Raw genomic sequence first — 24,884 nt, 5'->3', positions numbered from 1 at the left:
TCCGTACTGGGGCCCTGGGGTAGAGGAAAACGGCGTACCCCTAGGAGTACTTCCTTCATCCTTTTGCCCTTGCCTACTCCCTTCCCAAAAGTCCCTCCTGCAGGACCTTCTTCCCTCCCTATCTTCTGCTTAAAACTCACGACTTTTGCAGCCACAAAGGCCTGCAGGTGGGAGGGGCTGGGACTTGCCCTCAGGTGCCCTGGGTGCTGGGGATCCCGGGGCTTTCCAGGTGCGCAGCTTCCATGGGCCGACCGGTCCCCCGATCCACCCGCGGGCGGCTCCCGCGTCCGAAGAGCTAAGAGAAGATCTATTAATTTCTCCGCGCAGAAATCGATTCTCTTGTCAGGACGGCGATCGATGTCAGCTCTGCTTGGCCTGGCCCAACCCGGCCTTGAGGACCCCGCTGACTGGCGGGGGTCGGAGACTGACCCTAGCACAGAGGCGCAGTGTGGGCTATGGATCACGTCCCCACCCACTGGACCCAGGCCGGGAGAGAACACCTTTGCATTTTGCACGCAGGCTTCTAGCGCCACCCTGTGGCCTTTCCTGGAGAGAGGGGTCTCGGCTCCCTGGTCTTTTGGCTACTTGTAGATAACCCCTTCTCTGTCTTTGTTCCTGTTTTCTTCCTTAGGTTCTTCATTTGGTTCCTTTGGGATCTGTTCCCTTGTCTTACTAGAGTTCAAAGAGTGTTTCACCAAATTTATCCCAAATGACATGCATACTCCCCCAGGCAAGTGCATCGTGAGGCCGAGGAATGGCTAGGATGACCTGAACTGCAACCTTTTCCCGGCTCAATCATCTCCCCTTCTCCCCCAATTAAAAAATGCAGCTGTTTTACTTTGGAAGAAATAGCGTATCAACTTCCCAGTTCCCCCAGCTCCAGAAGACATGTCTGAGGCGTTCTGCTGCGTCCCCTCCACGTCTCCTGGAGGTGCGGGAATATTAGGGGAGAAAGATGGCACTGGGGCCACCCCTGAAAGGGTAGGGGGCAGAGTTGGGGGCTTCGGGAAGAGGGGCGGGGCTGAAGCCGGAGGGGCGGGGCCGGGCGGGGACCACTGGCTCCACCCTTTCCTGGCGGCCGGGTCTTTAACACCGCCCAGCGCACATGTTGCGGGAGCCCAGGCAGCAGCAGCTGGGAGCGCACAGACGGCCGCCCGGCCGGAGCAAGGCGGGCGCTGCCGCGATGCAGCAAAGCCAACAGCACTGGCAGCTTGGGCACTGCCGGGCTTCGGTGCCAGGCAGCCTGCTGGTTTGGCTGATGCTGGCATCTGCAGGCGCTGCATCCTGTCCCGATGTCTGCTGCCCCTTTGGTTCCTCGGGGCTGCGCTGCACCAGGGCTGGGACCCTGAATAGTCTCCGACAACTGCTGGGTGCTGAGAACCTGACAGAGCTGTGAGTGTCCGTTGGGCGAGAGGACGCGGGACAGAAGGGCATAGCCCTGCCCCGAGGGCGCGCACTCGCCGCTGGCTTGTTGGGTCAGGCGAGGCGGGCGCGGCAAGGCTGGCACCACGCAGCCTTCAGAGGTGCCCAGGCATTCTCCGTTGCTGCTGCTGCAGTCACCGCCCCAGCAAGCCCTCTGGTCACTGTCTGGATGTCGCTGGGGCGCTGGCTTGGGGCAGAACAAGAGGGAAATCTCAGTGAATCAGGTCTGAAACAGTAAGCCGTCTAGAGGCAGCTTTCTGGGGCTCAGCCCGGGGCCAAACTCTGTCCCATGGAGGGGATGGTTAACTGCGGAGAACACCTCAGTGTGTCACCCTTACTGTCTTTTCCCTTTTCTAGGGGAAAGCCAGCCTCCAACCCTTTCCTTGACCAGGAAGAGCCTTGCTCTTCCCCTGGACTTGGAATTGATCTGAAATTGGTGGGAGGTGGTTAGCTTGGTGGTTCATCTCTTTCCCCATTTCCATGGTAGCTTATCCCCAAGGCTTTGATTTGGGAAGTGGGACTCCCCTCCTACTCCTGTCTTCTTTCGCTCCGCTCCCATTGCCCTTTCCACCCTTGTCTCCATTCTTGGCTCAGGAAGTCAGGGCTCTTGCTGAGATTCTCCCTCCTTCCAGGTCCTAATCTAGAAGGAACATCCAGCATTCAGCAGTACTCTGACATTCTGCAATAATTCCTTACCAAACACTCAAGTACTTTTTAGCAGCTGGCAAAACCTATGGGAGTACACTGTGAGAACTGGCTTAGAGGTATGCAAGCATCACATGGTGGCTGCTGGAAAATACTTGAGTATTCTGTGTAGGTGATAGGGCCAGCAAGATTTCTAGAAGAGGGAAGGAACTGCTAGAAAATCCCCTGCCCGTGGTCTGGGCTTAGAGGGTGAACCGGGAACCCTGGCCTGAAGGAATGACAGGCTAGGAGTCCAAGGTGGCAGGGGTGGGGGTGGTAATCACTGTCTGGAAGTTACTCGAGCAGCCTGCAATAATTGGCACTGACTTACTCTGGCATCTTGTGGTAATTAACGGGAAGGTACTCAATATCTCTCTCTCTAATGGCCCTAGGGAGACCAGAAAGAGAGGAGATGGCCTTGTCTTGGTCTAGGCCTAGGTTTCTGCATGTTGGGAGGGGGCATGAGATGAGGCTGTCACCCCCAGTGCTGTCCATTCATCACCCTGGGCCTTCAAACCAGGGTCTAGGCTTCCCATCAGTGTTCTCATTTCTTAGCTCCTTTCCAAGCCCCAGTGAGTCCAGCCCAGGGATAGGAGGAGTGGACAGGCCAGGGCTGGGGACTAGGAGGCCTGCAGGGTGGAGAGCTGAGATGTTCCCTTGGGTGGGGCAGCAGCCTGATCCCCTCCATCTACTCCTCCATAGTCCCCTCCCTCCTCCCTCACCCACAGAGCTAACAAGGAGATAATGGACTCGAATAGACAGATTGATTATGAATCCAAACGAATGAGGCAGCTTTGAGCACGCTGCCTGACAGCTCGCAAACACCCGGGTGACCTCGCGTTCTTACCATCTCCCTGGGTCCCTGAGCAGGGGCTGGAGGGTGAGCAGAACAGGGGCCTGTTCTCTCTCCAAGTCACTAGATGCTACTCCCTATGCCTCAGGGGACTGAGGATGTGACACCTGGCTGTCCTGTTGGGGCCAAGGCTGGTAGGAAGGGGTTGGAGGGGCCACTTGGGCTGCTCCTGTTTCCCTTACTTATTAGGGAAGGTCGGAAAGTAGAGGGGGAGGGTTCTGAGAACTGGCAGTGAGTCAGGGGCCCGGGTGTGTGGGGGTAGGCTGGGGAGGGGAACACAGACATGCCCCTGCAGGGGAGTGAATTCTCAGGAACTCCCCAGCATGCCAGATCCAGAAGCTTGGCAGGCCAGCAGTCAGCCATCTCTATCCCCAATGCTCACTTGCTCTTCTTTCTTTTTCATCTCCCTATCTTTCTTTCTCTGGCTCTCTGTCCTTATCTATCTGTCTCCCTTTTCTTATCTGTCTTTCTCTTTGCCTGTCTCTTCCTGTCAGTTTCTTTTTCCCTGTGTCTGTTTCACTCTTTGTTTTTTTTGCCCTCTTTTTGCCACCCCATCAGCCTTCCCATGTCAGGCACCATGTAGGCCAGCCAGTCCCTGTCTTTCCTCCCCACCCCATGCTCGCTCTCTGACTCTATCCTTTCACTACCCCCTCAGTCCCTTGTGGGGCAGAGAGGGGCCGGGGGTCCCTGACTGACAGCCTGTACACTACTTGCTTGCTCTGCAAAATCTTGGGATGTAGGGGGAGTAGGGATTGCTGCCTGATTGTGGGGAGGGGCCAGAGGCTTTGAGGGAGCAGACAGGGCGGGGTGTGTTTGTGTCTGTGTGAGTGAACCCAGATAGTGCTCCCCTCAAGCAGGTGTGTTTGGAAGTACACTTGCATGACCACAGGGTGTTCTGCACTGGGTGGGGCAGTGGCATTGATGAACCTTGGCCCTTTTTGGAAGCCAGTGTTTTAGCTGGACTTCCCCCCCCACTGAACTCATGCAGGGGACACCTGCAGTACAAGCAGAGCACCGAGCTGAGAATGGACTGGTGTGCATTTATGAATGTGTGCATGCACATTCTGACATACGTGTATATGTCTGCATGTAAGAGGTATGTGTGAGCTTTGCCTATGTTTGTCCATGTGTGTGCACATGTGTGTTCCTGCATGTGCGTGTGTGTGAGCAGGAGCATCTCTGTGCATATGTTTATGCCTCTGTGTGTGTGTGTGCACATGCTCAGATGGCTGTATGGTGTAAGAGGTGTGTGGGAGTTGGCATATGCGTGATGCATGCTTGCGTGTGCATGTGTAACTTGTGAGGAGGTGTGTCTCTGCATATGTATGCATGTGTGTGTGTGTGTGCACCCATACCTGTGCCTGTGTATGTATATAGGCAGGTCTGTGTGTGATAGGCACATGTGTAACTGAGGAGGTGGAGTGGTGGTGTGCATGGGGGGTGACCTCAAGTGTGAGCCTGACCTCTGGATTACCATCCCTTCTCCCTACAGCTACGTGGAGAACCAGCAGCATCTGCAGCGCCTGGAGCTCAGTGACCTGCAGGGCCTGGGGGAGCTGAGAAACCTGTGAGGGGCCGAGGATGTGTGGGGTGGGACTGGGCAGAAATCAGAACCAAAGTGTGTGTGGGGGGACTCAAGGGTCCTAGGGCTTGAGAGGACCTGAGAGGCGGAGAAGGGGGGTTGGGGAAGTTCAGGATACTCAGAGGTCTTAGGGGTCCAGGAGTGCTGCAGAGACTAAGGGGGTGTGGAGGTGTGCAGGGCTCAGCACTGAGGACTTGGGGCTGGGATGGGTAGAGACGGCAGGGGCTCAGAGTTCTCCCATACTTCCCCAGCACCATCGTGAAGAGTGGCCTCCGTTTTGTGGCGCCCGATGCCTTCCATTTCACAACTCGACTCAGTCGCCTGTGAGTGGTCAGGCTGGGCAGGGTGGGAGGTGGGAAGGACCCCCAGACTTGGGCCGCTCATGTGCTTGGCCCTCCCCAGGGAACTGTTTTGAGGAGAGTCCCAGCCAGGTCAGGGAAATGTCTTCCCATTCCTGGGGTGGATTCTCCTCTACCTCAGGCATGGCAGTGCCATGGGCCCTCATGGTTTCTGGCTAGAGGTCTTTGCTGTCTCATTTCCTTGCTTCAGGGACACTTGTCATGGGTTCCTTACTGGTCTTTCTGCCTGAAGTTCAGATGCTCAGTCCAGTCCAAAGGGAGCAAGGGTAGGAGAAGGACTCCTGGGTTTTGGCCAGAATTCCATCTCCCAGCCTTCCTGGTGGGGAAACACTAAGCTGTCCTCTGGGCTAGCCTGAGAGCAGGGATAACTTGTCACCCTCCCTGTTCCTGAGAGTCACAGCTACCTGTTCTGTAGAAGACAGAGTGGAACATGGAGTGGACAGGAGAGACCCTTGTAGTCCCTGGCACCCCCTCTTGGTCTTCTGAGGCTCAGCTCCTCCTCCCACCATAAGTAGGGGGAGAGAGGGGAAGAGTGGGGGGGCCGTTGTTCATGAAGTTGAACTCTCTGCTGGATTCAGAGATTTAACAACACCACCAACAACCACTTTTGTTTGTTTGAAACACTATTACATCACCTACTAAATGTGTACTTAGGGGCCAGTGGCTCACGCCTGTAATCCTAGCTACTCAGGAGGCAGAGATCAGGAGGATCATGTTTGAAGCCAGCCTCTGCAAATAGTTCATGAGACCCTATTTTGAAAAAACTCAACACAAAACAGGGCTGGCAGAATGGCTCAAGGTGTATGCCCTGAGTTCAAACCCCAATATTGAAAAAAAAAAAAAAAGGTACTCAATGACATTTCACAATTTTTTTTTTTGCTGATACTGGAGCTAGGTTTGCTAGGCTTACTAGGCATGCTGTCTATCACTTGAGCTGCTCCACCAGCCCTGTTTTGTATTTTTTTTTTCCCGACATAGGGTCTATTTGCCCCAGACAAATAGGAGGATTTGCTTTGAAATGCAGTCCTCCTGATCTCTACCTCCTGAGTGGCTAAGATTATAGGCGTGAGCCACCAGCACCCTGTGACATTTCACAATTCTTATGTCAGTGATTCTTTACAATCACCCTCGCAACAAACCAGTGCTTTCCTTGTTTATAGATGACAGTTCTGAGAATCAGAGACGTTAAGTTTTTGGGTTGAGGTCACACAACTGCAAGTGGCAGGACAGAACTCACACCCAGCTCTAATCCAAAGTGGTAGCGTTTCTTGTGTGATGATGCTACCTCAACCCAGCCCCCACAAATTCTAGGATGGCTGGACAAGGAGAGGGGTAAGGGTAGGCGCCTCAGAGCTGTCACAGGAAGTGCAGCTCCTGGATCCCTGGCTGGATTCACTTTTGCCATCTCTGTAACTAGGGAGCTGTGACCGTGGGGTCTTTTCCTTCCTGAAGTTCCTTAGTCTCTGTGGAGGGTCAGGAATAAGGAGGAGGGAACCTGAGGAAGTACTTTGGCATTCTTGTCATCGTCCTGCAGGGGGCAAAGAAGCATAGGAGCCTCACTCTTCCCTTTCTACTCTGTGGGGGGAGCGCAGATGGAGCCCCTTGTCCCAGCTGTGGCCTCAGCACTTTGCCAGCTGGGGCTGAAAGATGGGGGAGGGGGACCAACCGGCTGTTCCCTTAGATCCCCTTCCCTGGGGTCTGGGGAGAGGGTTAAGTGGGGTTAACCCTTGTTGTCCCAGGGAGAAGAGTTGACTAAAAAATGTGTACCTGCTCAGACCCCTGACTCCAACATGCCCTGCTCTCCAGGGCTTGTTCTAGTTGCCTGGGTTGGGGACTGGGCAACAGATGTCAACTTCCGACTCCTCCCTCACCCCGTGTGGTTGAGGTCGGGGGCTCAGGGTCTGTCACTTCTGCAGGAATCTGTCCTCCAATGCTCTGGAGTCTCTCTCCTGGAAAACCCTGCAGGGCCTCTCCTTACAGGAGCTGTGAGTATGGGGGCTCCCAGGGCAAGTGTGAGTCCTCTGTGATCCCATGTGCACTTGTGTCTCTGTGATGGGTACGTCACTATGCCTGGAAAGGGCAAGTGTGGGCAGTGGGTGTCTCTTTGGGGACAGGTGTTTGTCTGAGCTGAGACTGGGGACTGTGCATGCCAAGTGACCTCATCAAAATAGAGGCTGTAAGACCACGGGCTGTAGGGTATGCTGTGCTGGGGTGTTGGGGCTGGGCTGGGCTAGGGAGCTGGACTGGATGGCTGACTGTGTGTGCCCTGAGGTTTGGGGCTCGTGTTATTCCAGGGTACCAGCTGTGTTGACCACAGATCCACCACCACATATGCACAGGGCATATCTGCCCCCATTCCCAGTGCACCACACACTTGGGAGGGGTGGGTCAGCCGTAGTCCACGTGTGCTTTGTGGGCAAATGAGGCCCATTTAAGGGTCACTACCAGAGGCCCTGCCCTTCCCTCCTTGTCACCATGCTGAGGGACTTTTCTTGGCTTGTCACTCTAGGAACTGGGATATGGAACCCTATGTAGCCCTCAGCTGGCTGTCTTCAACTTTCTGTGTTTATTTTAGTAACTAAAGTCTCATTACTGGGTCTGTGACAGAGGAGTCTGTCCTGCACCCCTAACCCTTCACCCTAGACCCTCCTTCCTGCCACCTTCCTACACTGCACCCCCCTGGCTTAACAGGCCCTATGCCTGCCTCTTCCTGACTCTCTTAGTGTCCCCCATATCTGCCAGGGACCTGTCTGGAAACCCTCTGCACTGTTCCTGTGCCTTGTACTGGCTGCTGCGCTGGGAAGAGGAGGGACTAGGTGGAGTGGGTGCGCAGAGGCTGCAGTGTTCTGGGCCCAGGGACCAGCTCCTTGCCCTCAGGCACAACACCAGCTGCGGTAGGTGTTAGAGGTGCTGCCAGGGGCTGGGAAAGAGGGCTACCTACACCCCCACTCAGGGGTAATTGAGGAGGGAGAGGGAGAGAGCATGTCCTGGGTGCGGTTCTGAGGCCATGTTTAGCTAACACTTCTCTGGCATCCTGTGTGGCCAGGTGTGCCCTTGCTGAGGGTCCAGATGCCCAATACCACTGTGGAAGTAGGAGATGACGTATTGCTGCAGTGCCACGTGGAGGGGCGGGCCCTGCAGCAGGCCGGCTGGATCCTTACTGAGCTGGAGGGTACAGCCACAGTGATGGTGAGAAACTCAGAAGCCCCTATCCCTGTCCATGAGAGACAAAGACAGGGAAAGAGAGACAACAAAATGGATAAGGAGCACATGGAGGTTGAGAAAGGAGCAGCCCAGGGCACACACAAAACCTCAGGGCAGACACTGGCCCAGCAGGAACCCAAAGCTCTGTTGGACCAACTAGATCCTAGGGCCCTTCTCTGGGAACACAGCGCTGACTGCAAGAGGGGGAGGTGTCACAGTTCACATGTTAGATCTAGGAGCAACCCAATAGACCACCCTTTCTAGATAAGGAAACTGAGGCCCAGGGAAGGGGTGCCATATCTGTGGCTTCATATCCAGGACCGGTTCTCAGGAGCCTTTGTAGTCTTCTCCTGGAGATTCTGAAAGCAGCATTTCTTGGGTGTGTGATGAACACATTACAAAGGCGGCACAGGTCTGGTTCCAGCTCTTTCACTAATTATGAATTAGAGTGACTTTCAGAAAAAAAAAATCCCTTAATCTGCTTGCACTTTGGTTTTCTTATCTGCAATTGAGGAGGTGGACATGATGGCCTTCTGATGTTCTGTCTGCCTCGGGCATTCTCTGACCTCTATCTGCTTTCCAGACATGTCTCTGGGCACCATCCCAGGCCTTGCCTCTGTCCCTAGGCTGGCCATGGGCAGCTGTGAGTAGCCACAGCTAACTCAAGAGGATTTGTTCACAAGGTCACTAGGCTCTGACAAGGGGCTGGCCTCACTCCTGTCTTAAGTGCACATCAAGGGACCAGGGTATGGACCAATGGGATGACGTTTGGGGGCCTTTGCTTTGGAAGGAGAGTCAACTCCATAACTGTTAGAGGTACATGAGACATGAAGGAACTGCTGGAGCCTTGAGCAGGGGTTCCTGACATGGTAGATGGACCATGGCCCCGAGTGGTTTCTTCCACTTCAGAGTTCAAGGTTCCTGAGAGTGAGTAATGGAAAGGGGATAAGGTGTCTGTTCTGGGAAGTTCCACATTTTTACTTTCTTTTTGAGAAATTTACATGTTTGATAACACCTGTGCTGCCTAAAAACTTCCTACAGAAAAATCACACCATAACTGGGTTACATGGAAGGAAAAAGAGGCTGGTTAGGAAAGTAAAGGACCATGTAATTGGGACACCCAGATCCCAGGGTGGGAGAAGAAGGGGATAGCTTAAGGAACCGAGGGCAGGACAGGGCTGCCCCATGAGGTGGCCTGAACCAGCTTGCACAAAAGACCGGGAGCTCTTCTGAAGTCTTTGAACTCAATGATTCTGGTGAAACCCACAGAAACTGCACCTCTCCTTGCATGTACTTAAGGAGTTCCACATTTATGAAATTTCCACGTAAATGAAATTCACCCACTACCTCCTTTATTTTCATCATTTTACAAAAATAGCTTTCAAAATGTGAAAAAATTTTGTCTACTTCTTCAGTTATAAAACAAACCAGAACAAACATAGTTTATCAAGATTAGGAATTGTCTGAAGGTCATAGAATTTACATACGACACGTCCACGGTTTCTTGGGAAGAGAATCTGAATCTGATTTAATCATTTGATGATGATTCACCCTCCTCTTTTACGTCACTCACTGTCTTCATCTGCCAATGACAGCAATGCGTTTGCTTCCAACTGCTACCTGTTATCAGCAATCTCTCTCTCTCTCTCTCTCTCTCTCTCTCTCTCTCTCTCCCTCTCTCTGTTATTTTTATTTATTTATTTATTTATTTATTTTGTGTGTTGGGTGGGTTAACTCAGAGCCTCGCTGGACAGGTGCTATATCACTTGAGCCACGCCCCCAGCCCATTTTTGCTTTAGTTATCTTTCCAATACAGTCTCATGTTTTTGCCTGGTGCTGATCTTCCCTCCTATGCTTCCCAAGTAGCTGAGACCACAGGCACTTGCCACTAAGACTGGCTTGTTGGTTGAGATAGAGTCTGGTTAACTTTTTTGCCTGGGCTGGCCTAGAACTTGGATCTTCCTGATTTCTGCCTCCTGAGTAGCTGGGATGACAGGCATAATTCACCATGCCCAGTCTCCATTTCTTTATTTCTGACCTTCCTTTGGCTGAGCCAAAGTTTGTTAGAACTGTGTGTGAAACAAGAATGACCAAAGTGGCAAAGTTCTCCTTGGTTCTCAAATGAGCACTGTATGAACTGGGATTCATGACGTCTGTTTAGCTGTTCAGATAAGTGGCTGTAATTTTGGTTTGGGGTATTTTGTGCCTACTTTGAGGTTATTGGTTATGCTTTAGATTTTTAAGTGCTATCTTCAGAATTTTAATTTTTTTTAATTATTGTTGTCCTGGGGGTACATTGTGACATTTACCAAAGTTCTTACAATATATCATAGTTGAATTCACCCCCTCCATCATTCTCTTTTATCTCTCTGCCCCCCCTTCCTGGGACAGTTTCAATAGGTCTCATTTTTCCGTTTTCATACATGAGTACACAATATTTCCACCATATTCATCCTCCTACACCTTTTCTTCACATCTTATGCTTTAGATTTCTGAGGTCACTAAGTAAGTGATCCAGGAGATAATCTACCAACAAGTTGTAAAGAAGGAAGTCATTCTTTGCTATATCCCCTCCCAACCACTGTCCCATCCCTTCCCTTCCCCAAGCCCTCCTCTCTGTTCAATCTGGAGCCCAGGTGTGGGGGACGCCCAAACACAGCTCTAACTCCCCGACTTTAGCCCCAAGTCACTGAAGCCCCTCCTGGTTTCTCCTGATGGTTTCTCCTCATTTCTCTACTGATGCAGAAATCTGGGGATCTGCCATCCCTGAAGTTGACCCTGACCAATGTCACCAGTGATCTCAACAGGAAGAATGTGACCTGCTGGGCAGAGAATGACGTGGGCCGGGCTGAGATCTCTGTCCAGGTCAACGTCTCCTGTGAGTCCCCATGACGTGAGGGCTCCTGCACCCACACCCACTCATTTCTTCCCTGGAAAGAGGATGTAGGGTGAGGGGCTGGAGGAAAGGGTGGGTGTGTGTATCCACAGCTGCTCCCTCCCAGCTGTTTCCAGATTCCCATGAAAACTTGATCCTTTGGGGGATATCCTGGGGGCTAGTCAAGGCCAGAGGGATGGAGACGGATTTTTTTTCTGGCTCCCTGCCCAAGCCTTGCTACCTGAGGCCTTCAACGCCAGCTGCTCTGCTGTTCCCAGAACTCTGAGGTGCCTCTCATGCACTCCCTTTAAGGCTTTTGCCCCACATCCTGCATCCTGATTTTATTTATTTATTTCAGCCATACTGGAGTTTGAATTCAGGACTTTATGATCGAGAGACAGGCACTCTACTGTTATTTATTTATTTATTTATTTATTTACTTACTTGCTTATTTTTCTGTTTCATTTAGGATTTTTTTTTTTTTTAGTACTGGGGCTTGAACACAGGGCCTTCACCTTGAGCCACTCCACCAACCCTATTTTTGCGAAGAGTTTTTCAAGATAAGGTCTTGCGGAAGCCAGTCCGGTCTGGCTTCAAACAGTGATCCTCCTGATCTCTGAGTAGCTAGGATTACAGGCGAGAGCCACCAGCACCCGGCTCATTTAGGATTTTATTTTAGGTTTGGGAATAATCACTTTAAAACTGGTGCCAATCTCTACTAGCCCCAGCATTGAATTTCCAACCTGGATCAACATTTGTTGCCAACTGAACTTTGTGGGTGGAACAGTTAGGAGTTGGACTTCCAGTGAAAGAAATCAAAATCCAAGAGCTGCATTCTAGTTTTCAAACAGGGAAATTCCTCTCCTAAAGAGTCGTGCTTTACTCTTGTTATCTACCTAATTTCTTTAGATCAACCAGCAAATTCTCTTAGATCTTTTATTTTATAGCATTGTTCTTCTTTTATTGCAAAATAAGCATAGAAATGTGCACAAAATGTTATTTTTATTTATGTATCTTTGTTGGGACTGGGTCTTGCAATGTAGTCTAGCCTGGCTTCCAACTGTAAAATCTCCTGATTCAGCGTTCTCAATGCTGGGATTATAGTCATGCACCATCACGCCCAGAAGTTTTGTTTATACATTTTATAAATGAAATTCTATGAATGTAGACTTTGGTGTCCAGTTTGTAAAATCCATCCATGTTAACAGAAGTAGCTGCAGTTCATTCATGTACTGCTGAATAATGTTTCAATGTGTACTTTTTTTCTATTATTGAGGAACTTTTGCTTTTTCAGGGTTGAATCCATTTCCAACTCATGACTCTTTCCAATAAGTTTTTCTTTTTTCCTATAGTTTTGGGGATGGAACCAAGGGTCTCATTCATGCTATGCAAGTGCTTTACCATCAGGCTATATCCTTAGCCCTCAAAAAGGTTTTTAAAACTATACAATATATGCTTTTTGCTTGTCTCCCATCCCATCTTCTTAAAGTTGCTTACATTTAATTTTTCTAAATCTCTTATCCAAAAAAACTCCATGTTTAATTGCCATAAATGGGTACCCCACTTCTCTGGGGCTGTGATTTTAGGTCTGCCATTTACATTCTTTAAGCCTCTGAATTTTGTACACTTGCTGCCAGATTTATTTAAAATTTACTGTCAATTTCCTTGTGAATTTCTTAGGGCCTGCTGATCTGTTTTTCTTGGGCCTACTGCCTGGTTTCTGGTTCTACTTCTGCCCCTGTTCTCCCTCAGCTGTCCCCTGACTCTTACTGTTGCTTTTTCTGCCCATAGTCCCAGCCATTGTGCACTTGGGTGCAGCAGTGAGGCAGCACCATTGGTGCATCCCTTTCTCTGTGGACGGGCTGCCGGCACCCTCCCTGCGCTGGCTCTTCAATGGCTCCATGCTCAATGAGACCAGCTTCATCTTCACTGAGTTCCTGGAGTCATCATTGACCAATGAGACTATACGGCATGGCTGCCTTCGCCTCAACCAGCCCACCCACGTCAACAACGGGAACTACACACTAGTGGCTGTCAATCCTTACGGCCAGGTCTCCGCATCCATGATGGCTGCATTCATGGACAACCCTTTTGAGTTCAACCCTGAGGACCCCATCCCTGGTGCGAGAGCCACCCTGAACCCTGCCCCCACTCCTGGGCTGCACCTGGGGTGGAGATCCAGGTGTCCAGGGAGTACAGACCCCTTTCCTACTATGACCCTGACCCCAGAAGTTGGAGTGCTTGGTCCTGGACAGAAAGGAGCTGGTGTCTGGCTCTGTGCTGGCCTCTATGCTCCTTCCCCAAGCCAGGACTTCTGAACTCCTGAGCTATTCCATCTATTCAGGGTGGCTAAAGAGAAAATCATGCACCAGGGCATCAGAGCCCAGCTGGAAAAAGAGCTATATGCATCTTCTCCCTTGAGGCCCAGCCACCCCATCCCTATCCCACCCCCATCCCCTGAAGGGATGAGTCCTAGAGGGGCAGGGGACTCACTGCTCTCCTCCTCCATCTGACTGCTGTCTCTCCTCCCTCCTGCTGCAGTCTCCTTCTCGCCAGTGGGTGAGTAGCCTGGGCTGGAGGGAAGGTCATGCCTGGACCCTAGAGCTGAAGCTGGGGCAAAGGGTACAGCTGACCAGGTCTCTCGAGGTCAGATGGGATCAGGGTGGGGAGCTGCTAGAGGAGACAATGTGTGCCAAGGCTCACCCTTCCTGCCTGTGTCTCCACAGACACTAACAGCACGTCCAGAGACCCAGTGGAAAAGAAGGACGAAACACCTTTTGGGGTGAGTGTGGGAAGTAAAAGCAGGACTTGGGATAAGGAGGCTGGGCAAGAGGTTCATCTTATGTCATTTCAGGGCAAAACAGGGAGATCACTCCAGTATGGCTTGAGCTCTTGTCAGCTAACTTCACAGCCAGGCATAGGTTTCCAAGGGGGAACAGGTGGCAGGTCTGAGGGCCTGGCCCCGGGCTTCCCTGAAGGATGAAGAAATGGTTTGCTCTGAGGAGTTCTGAGGGCACAGAAGTCTCTGGATCTGACCCCACCCCTAGGTCTCAGTGGCTGTGGGCCTGGCTGTCTTTGCCTGTCTCTTCCTTTCTGCACTACTCCTTGTGCTCAACAAATGCGGACAGAGAAGCAAGTTTGGGATCAACCGTGAGTGGGGGGGGGTCTGCAGAGGGCTGTCTGTCTGTCCTACTGGCTCTGTTTGCTACTGGCTCTTCTTGACTGTTTCTGTACAGAAGAGTCTGTGCTCACATGGAGTTTTAGGGTGTGTGTGTGTGTTTGGGGTATAGTTGAGGGCCTGGCTATGGGGCTGGGTGAGTGTATGTGTGATTGTGTTGGGCTGGTGCAGGGATAGTTTCAGTGGTAGCAGCTGCTAATTGGTGGCTGGATTGTAGTCAAACACTAAGTGGGTCTGGGAGGTCTGGGCTCTGTTGGGGGTGGGGGGATTCTTTGTTGCCATGAAGCCAGGGGTTGGACAGGAGCCAGTCAGAGAGAGGCCCCGCTGCCTCCCCTTCCTCCTGCCTGCTGTCTTACTCCCTAGCTCCTCTGTCTTTCCTCTGCAAGTTAGTAGGTGGGAGTGGCCTGGTACTCTACAAGGAGGCAGCTGTGAGCAAGGGTCAAGGTGGGTGCCTGGGCTCTGACTCCCTCCATGTATCTCTTTCTCAGGTCCGGCTGTGCTGGCTCCAGAGGACGGGCTGGCCATGTCCCTGCATTTCATGACATTGGGTGGCAGCTCTCTTTCCCCTACCGAGGGCAAAGGCTCGGGGCTCCAAGGCCACATCATCGAGAATCCACAATACTTCAGTGATGCCTGTGAGGGGCTACACTGTGTCAAGGGCAAGGATGTGTGTGTGTGTGTGTAAGAAGCCTCTGGGCCATTGCCTCTGCTGCCAGTTCCTCCCTCCCACCCATTCCTATCCTGATATCAGCTACAGCACATCTTTCCCATGTTGAGAGTATCCCCTGGCCAGTGCCAGTTCCCTCACCATGTCTTCTCTGTGCAGATGCAACCCCATACATACATGGAGCTTGGGGAAGAGGGAGGGCTGGATTCCAGTCTCCATCATCCCCTTGGCTGGGCGCCTTTGTATAGCACACAGCCCCTCTAGCCAGTTCTGCCCTTACCACTACCCCATCCCACCCCAGACTGGGGCTGCCATCTGATCCTGCAAGCCCCTCCCAGGTGTCCATCACATCAAGCGCCGGGACATCGTGCTCAAGTGGGAGCTGGGCGAGGGTGCCTTTGGGAAGGTCTTCCTTGCTGAGTGCCACAATCTGCTGCCTGAGCAGGACAAGATGCTGGTGGCTGTCAAGGTGAGACCCTGGCCTCAGCAGGGTTCTGCTGGTGTGGGTCCCACTTTCCAGAGCACCATGATGTCGGGACAAGGGGGCTGGATGCCTGAGTCCAATGAGACTTGAGAATGGGTTGTAGGGAGGCTGGCACCCCCCTCAGTCCTATCCCTGTCCTTGTCCCCAGGCACTGAAGGAGGTGTCCGAGAGTGCTCGGCAAGACTTCCAGCGTGAGGCTGAGCTGCTCACCATGCTGCAGCACCAGCATATTGTGCGCTTCTTTGGGGTGTGCACCGAGGGCCGCCCACTGCTCATGATCTTTGAGTATATGCGACATGGGGACCTAAACCGCTTCCTTCGGTACGAGCACCTGGGGACGTTTGTGAATGTGGGAACGGTTCATTCGTGCAAAGAGCAGAGTATCAGTAGTCAGGGAGGTGGATCTAGCAGAGGCTATGAGCTAATGCTTAGGGGTAGGTGGCCTTTGCAAGGGTGTGTGTGTGCATTTGTGTGTGGACACGGAAGCCAGGCCTGTAGAAGAGGCCATGAAGATGGCTACAATGCAATTAATCATGCACTCTCTATGCTCCAGGCACTGTCATATACATTACAGTTCATCCTTATTATGGTCCTGTGTGCTCGTACATATGTATCTTGTACAATAATATATAAGTAATATAAATATATTTAATATACAGTAATATAAATGTGTATTTATACAATATACAGTAATATAACTGTATATTTATTTTTCATAGTGTCCAAGAATATAGGGCAATTTATACTAGAAGAACATTACACATAATTAATTTCATTGGCTTTGGACAGCACAACTCTGATATATGTATTTGTGCTTATAGTTTTACTCACTTCAAAAAATGTGACTAGGCTGGAGGTGTGACTCAAGCAATAGAGCACCTGCCTAGTAAGCACAAAGCCCTGAATTCAAATCCCAGTACTGAAAGGAGAGAAAGAGAGAGAGAGAACGAGAGAGAGGAAGGAAGAGGAGGAGGCGGAGAGAGGGAGGGAGGGAAGAAAGAAAGAGAAAGAAAGAAGGAAGGAAAGAAAGAAAAAGGAAGAAAAGAAAAAGAAGAAAAGAAAAGAAAAGGAAAAAAATTGCTTGTTTCACAGATAAGGCTTAGGGAGGTGAAGTGAGCACATGGTAATGAAGGTGGAGGGAGATTCAGCCCCAGGCAGAGCCTGCTGTAAAGCCCTGGCTGCAATGCACACAGGTTTCCTTAACTTAGTCCTTGTCCTGGGAGTTTCCCCCTGTGAGGACTGGGCAGGGTTAATCACAAAGAAGACTTTCTCCCCACTAAGCAGCTTTCCTCTCTGACCTCACTCTTTGGCCAGGAGGAGGGACAGTGTGGGGCTGTGGTTCTGGGTAAAAAAGCTTGCTGAGGCTGCCACTGATGCTCATGGTCTGGTTCCCTGGCATCTCCCTGGGAGTGATGGCCACAGAGAACTCAGCTAGGAGAGACTGTGAGTCCAAGCTGACTGTGGGGACTCCAGGGGCCACTGGATGGCTTAGAGTAGGGGCCGTTGAAGCTAGTGCCAAGGATGAGGTGAGGTGGATTAGCAGAGGAGCCAGAGCCAAGAGGTGGACATGGAAGAACCCATCTCCTTTCTCACCAGATGAGGTGCAGGCTCCCTGGTGCAAGCCAGGGAGATGCCACCAAATGGGGCCCCAGATGTGAGAGAAGTGGCTGCAAATGCTGCAAAGAGCACTGGGAGAAAAGGAGGGAATCATAACTGCTCCTAAATGAGTCTGGAAGACTTCCACAGGAGGGGTCCTTGATTCTTTTGCCTTCTGGCCCTTTGTATTTTCAGTTCCCTCTGCCTGGTACCCTGGGCCTTCCTCCCGGTCACCTCATCCTCTCCTGCCTTGGCCTCTTTCAACTTACTTGCCCATTTCTTTTCCTCAGTACTTGGGTATCAGATTAGACAGATGTTCCTCCCTCCTGGAAGCCTTCCCTGACTTCTTCCATCTCCATCCCTAGAGCCCATCAAGTGCTCTATGCATGACGCTATTGTTTATCGGCATCTTATTCTCTTACCGTGGCTCTGGTGCTGGGTCCTCTGGAGATGTTTAACAAAAACCTAAACTTAATGAATGGGGAGAAAGCTGGCAGTAGGAAAGGTTGTTGCTAGCAAAGTGATCTGCTCAGGCAGAAGCTAGGAAGGAGGGATATTGGGGAGTGGGAATGGATGATGAAGCTGACCTAGATTGGTGCTGTGGGGAGGAAGAAGAGGGAAGGGAGGAAGAGTCCAAGAAACGCAGGGTACTGAGAGCAAAGGTGTGGCAGATAGTGGAATTATGGAAGACTATGAAATCAGACCCAGAGCTTGGCAGGGTCAGACTTTGAGGAGAAAAATTGAGCTGGTCTTGGCAAGGACTAGACTGAGCCCATGGTAAGAGAGGTAGGGAACAGTGAGCAGCTAGGTGCTGGGGTTGAAGTTCAAGGGAACTGCCTGAGAGGAAGTCATGGATGTGGGAAATCTGGGGTCTCTCTAGTGGAAGCCCTGGAGGTAGACACTCCTGTTCTGTTTCCCATTCCAGCCCACCCAGAAACTGCTGTTCTTTCCTTTTCCTGTTTCTGCACAGTCTCCCCTTATCATACCCAGCTTGGGGATCACCTTCCACAGTTCCCGGGGTTCTGTCCTCCCAGCCCATCCCTTCTTCCTCTCTTTCCCAGGTCTCATGGGCCCGATGCCAAGCTGCTGGCTGGCAGGGAGGATGTGGCTCCAGGCCCCCTGGGCCTTGGGCAGCTGCTGGCCGTGGCTAGCCAGGTTGCAGCAGGGATGGTGTACTTGGCCAGTCTGCACTTCGTGCACCGGGATCTGGCCACGCGAAACTGTCTGGTGGGTCAGGGACTTGTGGTCAAGATTGGAGATTTTGGCATGAGCAGGGACATCTACAGTACTGACTATTACCGCGTAAGGATCCCCAACCTCTTCCCCAGCATCCAAACTGCAGCCACCCTGGATGCCCGTCCATTAAGTCCCCACCCTCACCAGTGTGTCCTCCTCTTACTCAGGCAGTGTGGGATCTGAGACTTTTTGGGATCTGTTTTTTAATTCTCTCCTATGCCTCAGCCTCCATTTGGGAAGGGTCTGCCTCCTTTGCTATCTGGAACAGAAACATTACCATTGGTTTTCCCTCTTAGCTCTGGCCTGGAGCATCACATCTATATCACTGATGACTGGGCTGGAAAGGGTTGCGGGTAGGGGTAGGGACTGAGGGGAACGCCCTGCCCCAGATGCAGGTCCTGCTGCAGGTGACCCAGCGCCTGCCCACCTGCCTGCCCACAGGTGGGAGGTCGCACCATGCTGCCCATCCGCTGGATGCCACCTGAGAGCATCCTCTACCGCAAGTTCACCACCGAGAGTGACGTGTGGAGCTTTGGTGTGGTGCTCTGGGAGATCTTCACCTATGGCAAGCAGCCCTGGTACCAGCTCTCCAACACTGAGGTCAGCCCCTCCCGGGTCATACATGCCTTTCATGTCTCCGCAGGTCCCCTTCTTGCTGCCCACCCCTAGCCCCCAGCCCGGCCACTGCTTAGAAGTCCAGCAACCTGCAGACACTGTGCTCTCTCTCACTCTCTTCCCACAAACCTTCTTCTTTTCCTTTCTTTCTCTCCCAGCCCTTCCTTCATTTATTGTCTTTAGCTCAGGGCCTAGCTGGCTCCTGGGGGAACCTCAATGCATGTTGTCAGTGGAGTCCAGACCCCCATCCCTGGCTGCATTTCATAGACTTAGTAGGCATTATCAGGGTGAGAGGGACAGGCAGGGGAAAGAGGGTCTGACACTGCAGCAGGAAGAATGGAGGTTAGACTCTCAGAAGGACAGTCCTGTCCCTCCCCTGCCCTCCTGGCTGGCCATGGTCAGAATAGGCCCCAGGTGTTCTGTCTCCCAGAGTAGCTCCACCAGCCCCCTCTTGGCTCACAGCTGTCAGTTTCCATTTCTCCTCCTAATGCAGTCTGTTCCCTGGAGGCTGGTTGGGTGGGGGAGAGGGTTATAGATTTTAATTTTCTCAAGCACTGAGAGAAGGAATGGAATTAGTGCCGCCCATAACCCAAGTCCTCTAATGGGGAGGGGGAAGAAGGGTGAAGAAGCTCCAGGTCCCTTCTCCACTCATCTCCCTGCCATCTTTGGATTCCTTAGCTGCTCTAGCAATCCTAACTTTGATCTTTCTTGCTGTAGTTTCTTTTCAGGGGAGCTAGGTCCCCACAGAAGGGAGAAGGAAGTAGGGGTAACTTCAACTTTAAAATGCAAGCCAGACATTTTTCAAGGTCTTTAACTGCAATTCTGCTTTATTTTCTTTTTTTCCTTCTGGAGTTTAGTGGCAAAACGACCCTTCCCCTCCTCCTTTTGGCCCCTAATATACAGCTGATGGACTTTGCAAATGCTCTGGTCCTTGCTTTCTTCATCCCACCTGGCAAGTCTCTGGGTCTGACTCCAGCCTGCTGGAAGCAATCCTATCCAGGCTTCCCAGAGTCAAGCCTTAATCAGTCCCACTTTTCCATGTCAGAGCAGAAAAGAATCTTGGGGTTTACTGGGTACATTTAAAGCATTGGCAGCCAAGAGGCCCAGACCAGTTGTGAGATATGCCATGGGAGCATGTCACAGTCTTGCGGGGCTGCATGAGCCTGGAAGCATTGGACTAACCTTGCTCTCCTGCCTCCGCCTAGTGTGCTCTTTCCCCTGTCTCTCCGGTGGCCCCAGGCAATCGAGTGCATCACGCAGGGACGTGAGTTGGAGAGGCCGCGCGCCTGCCCACCAGAGGTCTACGCCATTATGCGGGGCTGCTGGCAGCGAGAGCCCCAGCAGCGCCACAGCATCAAGGATGTGCATGACCGGCTGCAAGCCTTGGCCCAGGCGCCTCCTGTATACCTGGATGTCCTGGGTTAGAGGCTGGCCCATGGGCTGGGGCCTGCCTCAGTCACCTCTTCAACTCCCAGCAGCAGCCCCAGGGTGATCTCAAAGCATCTAACTCACCCCCAGCATGCAGAGGGGACAGATAGGGGCTGGGAATGGAGGATGTTCCTTCTTCTTTAGGCCAGGTTCCATCATAGCAATTATATTTATTATCCCTGGTTGTGTCTCTTTCCAATTCTTGGGATGACGTCGCTCTGGGAAAGGGGCAGTGGGACTCAGGTAGGGGAATTGCTCTCTGAGGTCCTCCCGAACTCTAGTTCCTCTCAGCTGCTTCCCCTGCTCCATGCAGCTGTCACCCCACCACGTGGCTGTGGTCCCTGCCCTCCCAGGGGTGAGGCAGTCTCCAGTCCAGCCTCTGATCCTCCCCTCCGAGGCCCCTAGATCCTCAAGGCTTATCTCTGCACTTTGTTTTCAGGAAGTTGCTGCGGCAGGGGAGGGGGAATAGGTGTCCTAGGGAATTTGATGGCAGCAGTGGGGGTGAGTCTTCCTTGTCCTGGTGTGCCAAAGACGGAGCAAGCACACAGTCAAACAAGTGGACAAGAGAGGGGAGAGGGACTCCTGTTCCTTCCCCTTGGTCCCTCTTCTAGGGCCATTAGTGTCTGAAGGCTGGGATTGGACAAGGTGGCTGTTCCCTAAAGACAATCATAACTCTGTCCCATTCTGCCAAAGGGAGAGTCTCCCCTTGGAACTTTCACTCACCACTGACCTTATCTAAGTGGTTTGAGGCTTCTTTCTTTCTAAGTTCCCCCAGCTCCTTCACAGGGGGGAACATGAGCTCTGCTTCCATCTTCCCCACCCAAAAGTTTGCGCTCTACCCCAGAGCCAGGGAGGAGCAGCTTCCCCGACAGCCAGCCCCATCACTTCCAATCACCTGCCCAGCTCCTGCAATAATGCACACTCCCACAGCTCCTCAAGGCTAATCGTGGCTGTCTCATGTCCCTGGGTGCCCAGTTCCCCACTCCGCCCCTGTGATTCAATCTGGGTCTTATCACCCCCAGGCCCAGCCCAGTGGTGTGTCTGCCTCTTGTCCAGGCTGGTTACTGCTAATGGAACTCTGACCCAGGGCAGCAGGTTGATTGATAGGGGGTGGTAGGATTTGGTCTCTAAGGGCTAAATTCACAGGTCCCCTCCCACACCTCCTAGGGTGGGTGGCACTCCACCACCTTGTAAGAAAGGGCATGGGAGCATGGCTAGAAAGACAGAGTTGGGGATCAGATCCAACAGGCAAAATTAGGGACAGATGCAAAGAGAGACGGTGCAGAGAAAGACAGGCCAGGAGCTACAGATATGGCGGCCTAAAGAGAGACTGCAGAGGGAGTCACATGGATGAAATGATACAGGCAGAGGGAAAGAAGGAGACAGGGAGCGAGACAGGGACAGATGGATAGAGAAGGACACAGAAGGAGAGACAGGGGCAGAAGATTGCTGCACAGACACAGAAGGGCACTGCTGGCTCAGGTTCCAGAGGACTCTAAGACTCCTGTGAGGCTTTGCTCTCAGTCCTGCTTCCCTTCACTACCTCTGCCCTTTGAGCCTCTCCTCCAGGAGAAGAGGAGGGATACCTCCAGATTGGGATGCTCTGCAGGGAAAGACATAGAGGGATCTGAGGTTCACTCATCTTGAGAGGGATCAGGGTCATGGCTAAGGCAGGGGTTGGAATTCAGGTAGCCAAAGGGACTCTGCCAGGGAATATGGAGCATTTCCAAGGTCAAGAGCATAGACATCAGAGGCTCCTAAACCATAGCTGGAGGCATTGGTGGAAAATCTGGGCAGGTGGGGTGAGGGGTTACGGGAATGAGGTTTGGACAGAGGGAAAATTCTGGGAGAGCATGGGAGAGGGAACTAGATAGCTTTTATTAATCTAGGAATAGGAGCTAAGGCCACATGTCAATCCCTTCAGGTCAGGTGGATCTGGGACTTGTGCTGAGGGCAAGGAAGGGGCCTGTACCTGCATTGTTAGCCTGTGGCCTGCAGGCCCTGCCTGCCCTTCATTGGTGGATATGCAGACATGCACATCACCAGGCACCCTGGCTTACCAGGGGCAGACACATGTGCAGACACCGTGTGCCCTCTCCATTGCCATTTGGATCCATTGTCATTAATGATGTTCCCACCCTGTTGTGGCCCCTGCCCCCTCCCTGTTAATTACCTCCTGGCTGTGCCAAGTCCATTAACTGCCCCCACATATACCCCAGGGCCTGAGCACCAGCTGAGATGGATGGCTGCAGGGGGATCGATTGAATGGGGCCCTGAGGACCCTCTAGGGGGGCTGGGACCAGGACAACAACCTGAGGCTGTGATTGGACATCTGGCTCTCCCAGACCTGGCCTTGACCCCTCCCTCCACCCTTTCTTCTCAGAGAGGGCTGCCCCTGCTGGAAGACAGAGGCTTAGCAAGGCTTGGGGATCCTCAGAAGCACTCAGCACTGAAGAAAGGAGCTAGACTCCCCTCTTTAAGCTAGCCTTGGCTAGTTCTACTTTGGAGAAAAGGAATCAGTGGTGTAGAAGCTAATGGGGCTCCCTAGGGGCCCTGGCACTGGGACGGGGGTCTCTGAAGAACATTGGGGGTTCTCTGGGCCTCTGCTTCCTTCCTGCCCTGTCCCTCAGGACTGGCTTCCCGACAGGAGAGCAGAGCATCTGCTCAGCTTCCAGTAACAGGCAGGCTGGGTACTGGGGATGTCTGGGGGAGATGTCCTGCCCTGGGCTCCCTTGGGCATCCAGGCTGAAGAGGGAATCCAGACTGCCTAGGCTCTGGGCACTCTTGGTACCCACTGGAGAAAGGCTTTCTTGTCACATTCCTGAAGTGGCCTTGGGCAGGAAGGGGGATAGTCCTCAAAGGACACTCAGGTTCTCTTAGCAGTACATGAGGAGGTGGCTCCATTGCTCCAAGCATTGTCCCACATTGTCTCTCTGCCCCTTTCTCTGCCCACCCCAGCTCTGCCAGACTCCAGTGCTAAGCACAGAGTTTGGATGGCAAGGGCTCTGGGGGCATGGTGGTGGGGTGGGAAAGAGGTCTTGACAGTGGGAAAGACAGACAAGCCAGGGTCTCCACTGAAAGACCCGGAGGGACTGAACTGGGCAGCATAGAGTAGTGCAGAGACCTGGCTGTGCCAGACAGAGCCCAAGATTCACAGAAGTGGGCGTCTCAGGGCAATCAGCTTTCTTCTGAGCTCTGCTCTTAATCCAGCCCTTGGAACAAGAGGCTCTGCAACACACCTCCCACTGAACTGAGCCCCCTTCCTTTCCTTACAGAGTTGTGCTCCCTGGTGGTAGTGGTTGTGATGCTTACTAGCTGTGTGACGTTGGTCAAGTTACTCAACCTTTTTGGTCCTTAGTGTCCTCCTCCACAATATGGGAATAATAATTGGGCTAACTTCACAGGGTGCTTCTGAGGTTTGAACAAGTCCCGTGTGTGAAGCTCTTCTGATAAGGCCTAGCCATAGCAGGTGCTGTGTAAATGTCTGCTAGTCTTATTACACTTGTTCCCACTCCTCCTGCCTCTTGCTCCTCCTCCTCCTTTCCACACTACTTCAGGCAATGGACACTCCAGCTCAGGCCCTGGCCTGATATTTAGGATGGGACAGGTTCTGTGTTTTAGGGGCACACTACTTGAGAAGAGAAGCTTGTGATCGTGATTCCAGTCACACTCTTGACCTGCAGCTGCTACAGAGAGGGGAACATGTGAGGTGAGGATGGGGCTGTGGGCTCCAGGACTCTGTGCCACCCACGAGGCCATTGTGGAGGAAGAGTCCCCAGTGCTGTGGGGGAGGGCAGGGCCAGAGCCACCTTGCCCCACTGCTCCCTTCACTCCAGTCCTCTGACTCCCTGATTTTCCCTAGTGGGAATGTTCCTCCTGGTTCACCTCCATAGGGCAGCCCTTAGGGATTAGACAGGGACCTTGGCTCCTCATAGGTACTTCTGGGTCACAAATCTTCACAGACCAATCAGGTCTCCAGTAGTATTGATCTGGGAGAGGTAAATATATTTCCAAAGCTTTCTATTCTTTATCCCTATGGCCTTCCATTCCTGACTGCCAGGAAGTCCTTTCTGCAGTCTTCCCACCTGGATCTGAAGGGGTTACCCAGCTCCAGGCCTGCCCACTGCAGGTCTCAGCTGCCTGGGGCCTGTGGTCAGGGCTAATGTAGGCGAGAGTTAGAGGACAAGAGGGGATAAAGTTATTAGTGTCTTCATCTTTGCGGGATATCGATTGTCAGGTCTCCAAGCTCACTTGGTCTTATAACGGGGCACACAGGGATATTGGGGAAGGTACAGAAAAGTCTTAGAGAGTCCCCCCAATATCTTAGAATAGGAGGCCTGCTTTAGGGAAGTCCTTTGGGGGCAAGGGCTCTGGGGAGGCAGAGGGCAGGGGGCTTTGGGGTGTCTGGGGCAAGAGGCAGACTGGAACGGGCTGGGTTTTGGTCCACTGCATTTTGTTTAGGGTAGGAGTTTGTGTGTGTGTGTGTGTGTGTGTGTGTGTGTGTGTGTGTGTGTGTGTATGTGAGAAAGTTCACAACTGAGCTAGAGCAATTCATGACAGCCCAAGAAGGGAGAAGAAGGGGTCCTTACTGCTGAGGATAATATACCCTCAGCCCATCCACCAGTCTATCATTCAGGCAGAGCCCCTCCACCAGCACTGGGCAGTCTGTGACACCCTACTTGTCCTTCCAGGCAGCCATTG

General features: G+C 52.4%; 1 protein-coding gene across 1 annotated transcript; it reads left to right on the top strand.

Moving 5' to 3' along the window:
- Positions 1–1,135: 1,135 nt before the first annotated feature.
- On the top strand, positions 1,136–20,365 carry Ntrk1 (neurotrophic receptor tyrosine kinase 1). Its single transcript, XM_074047815.1, has 17 exons — positions 1,136–1,392; positions 4,452–4,526; positions 4,793–4,864; positions 6,817–6,885; positions 7,643–7,794; positions 7,947–8,089; positions 10,850–10,982; positions 12,771–13,100; positions 13,521–13,538; positions 13,706–13,761; positions 14,027–14,129; positions 14,646–14,792; positions 15,163–15,293; positions 15,457–15,629; positions 17,966–18,206; positions 18,582–18,740; positions 19,995–20,365. The coding sequence occupies exons 1-17, from the start codon at positions 1,184–1,186 to the stop codon at positions 20,178–20,180; spliced, it is 2,397 nt and encodes a 798-aa protein (XP_073903916.1). The 5' UTR covers positions 1,136–1,183; the 3' UTR covers positions 20,181–20,365.
- Positions 20,366–24,884: the final 4,519 nt, after the last annotated feature.

The sequence above is a fragment of the Castor canadensis genome, chromosome 11, assembly GCF_047511655.1.
Source record: "Castor canadensis chromosome 11, mCasCan1.hap1v2, whole genome shotgun sequence".
Classification (NCBI taxonomy): domain Eukaryota; kingdom Metazoa; phylum Chordata; class Mammalia; order Rodentia; family Castoridae; genus Castor; species Castor canadensis.
Note: the sequence above shows the minus strand (reverse complement) of the source record. Positions and strands in the feature narration are given on the sequence as shown.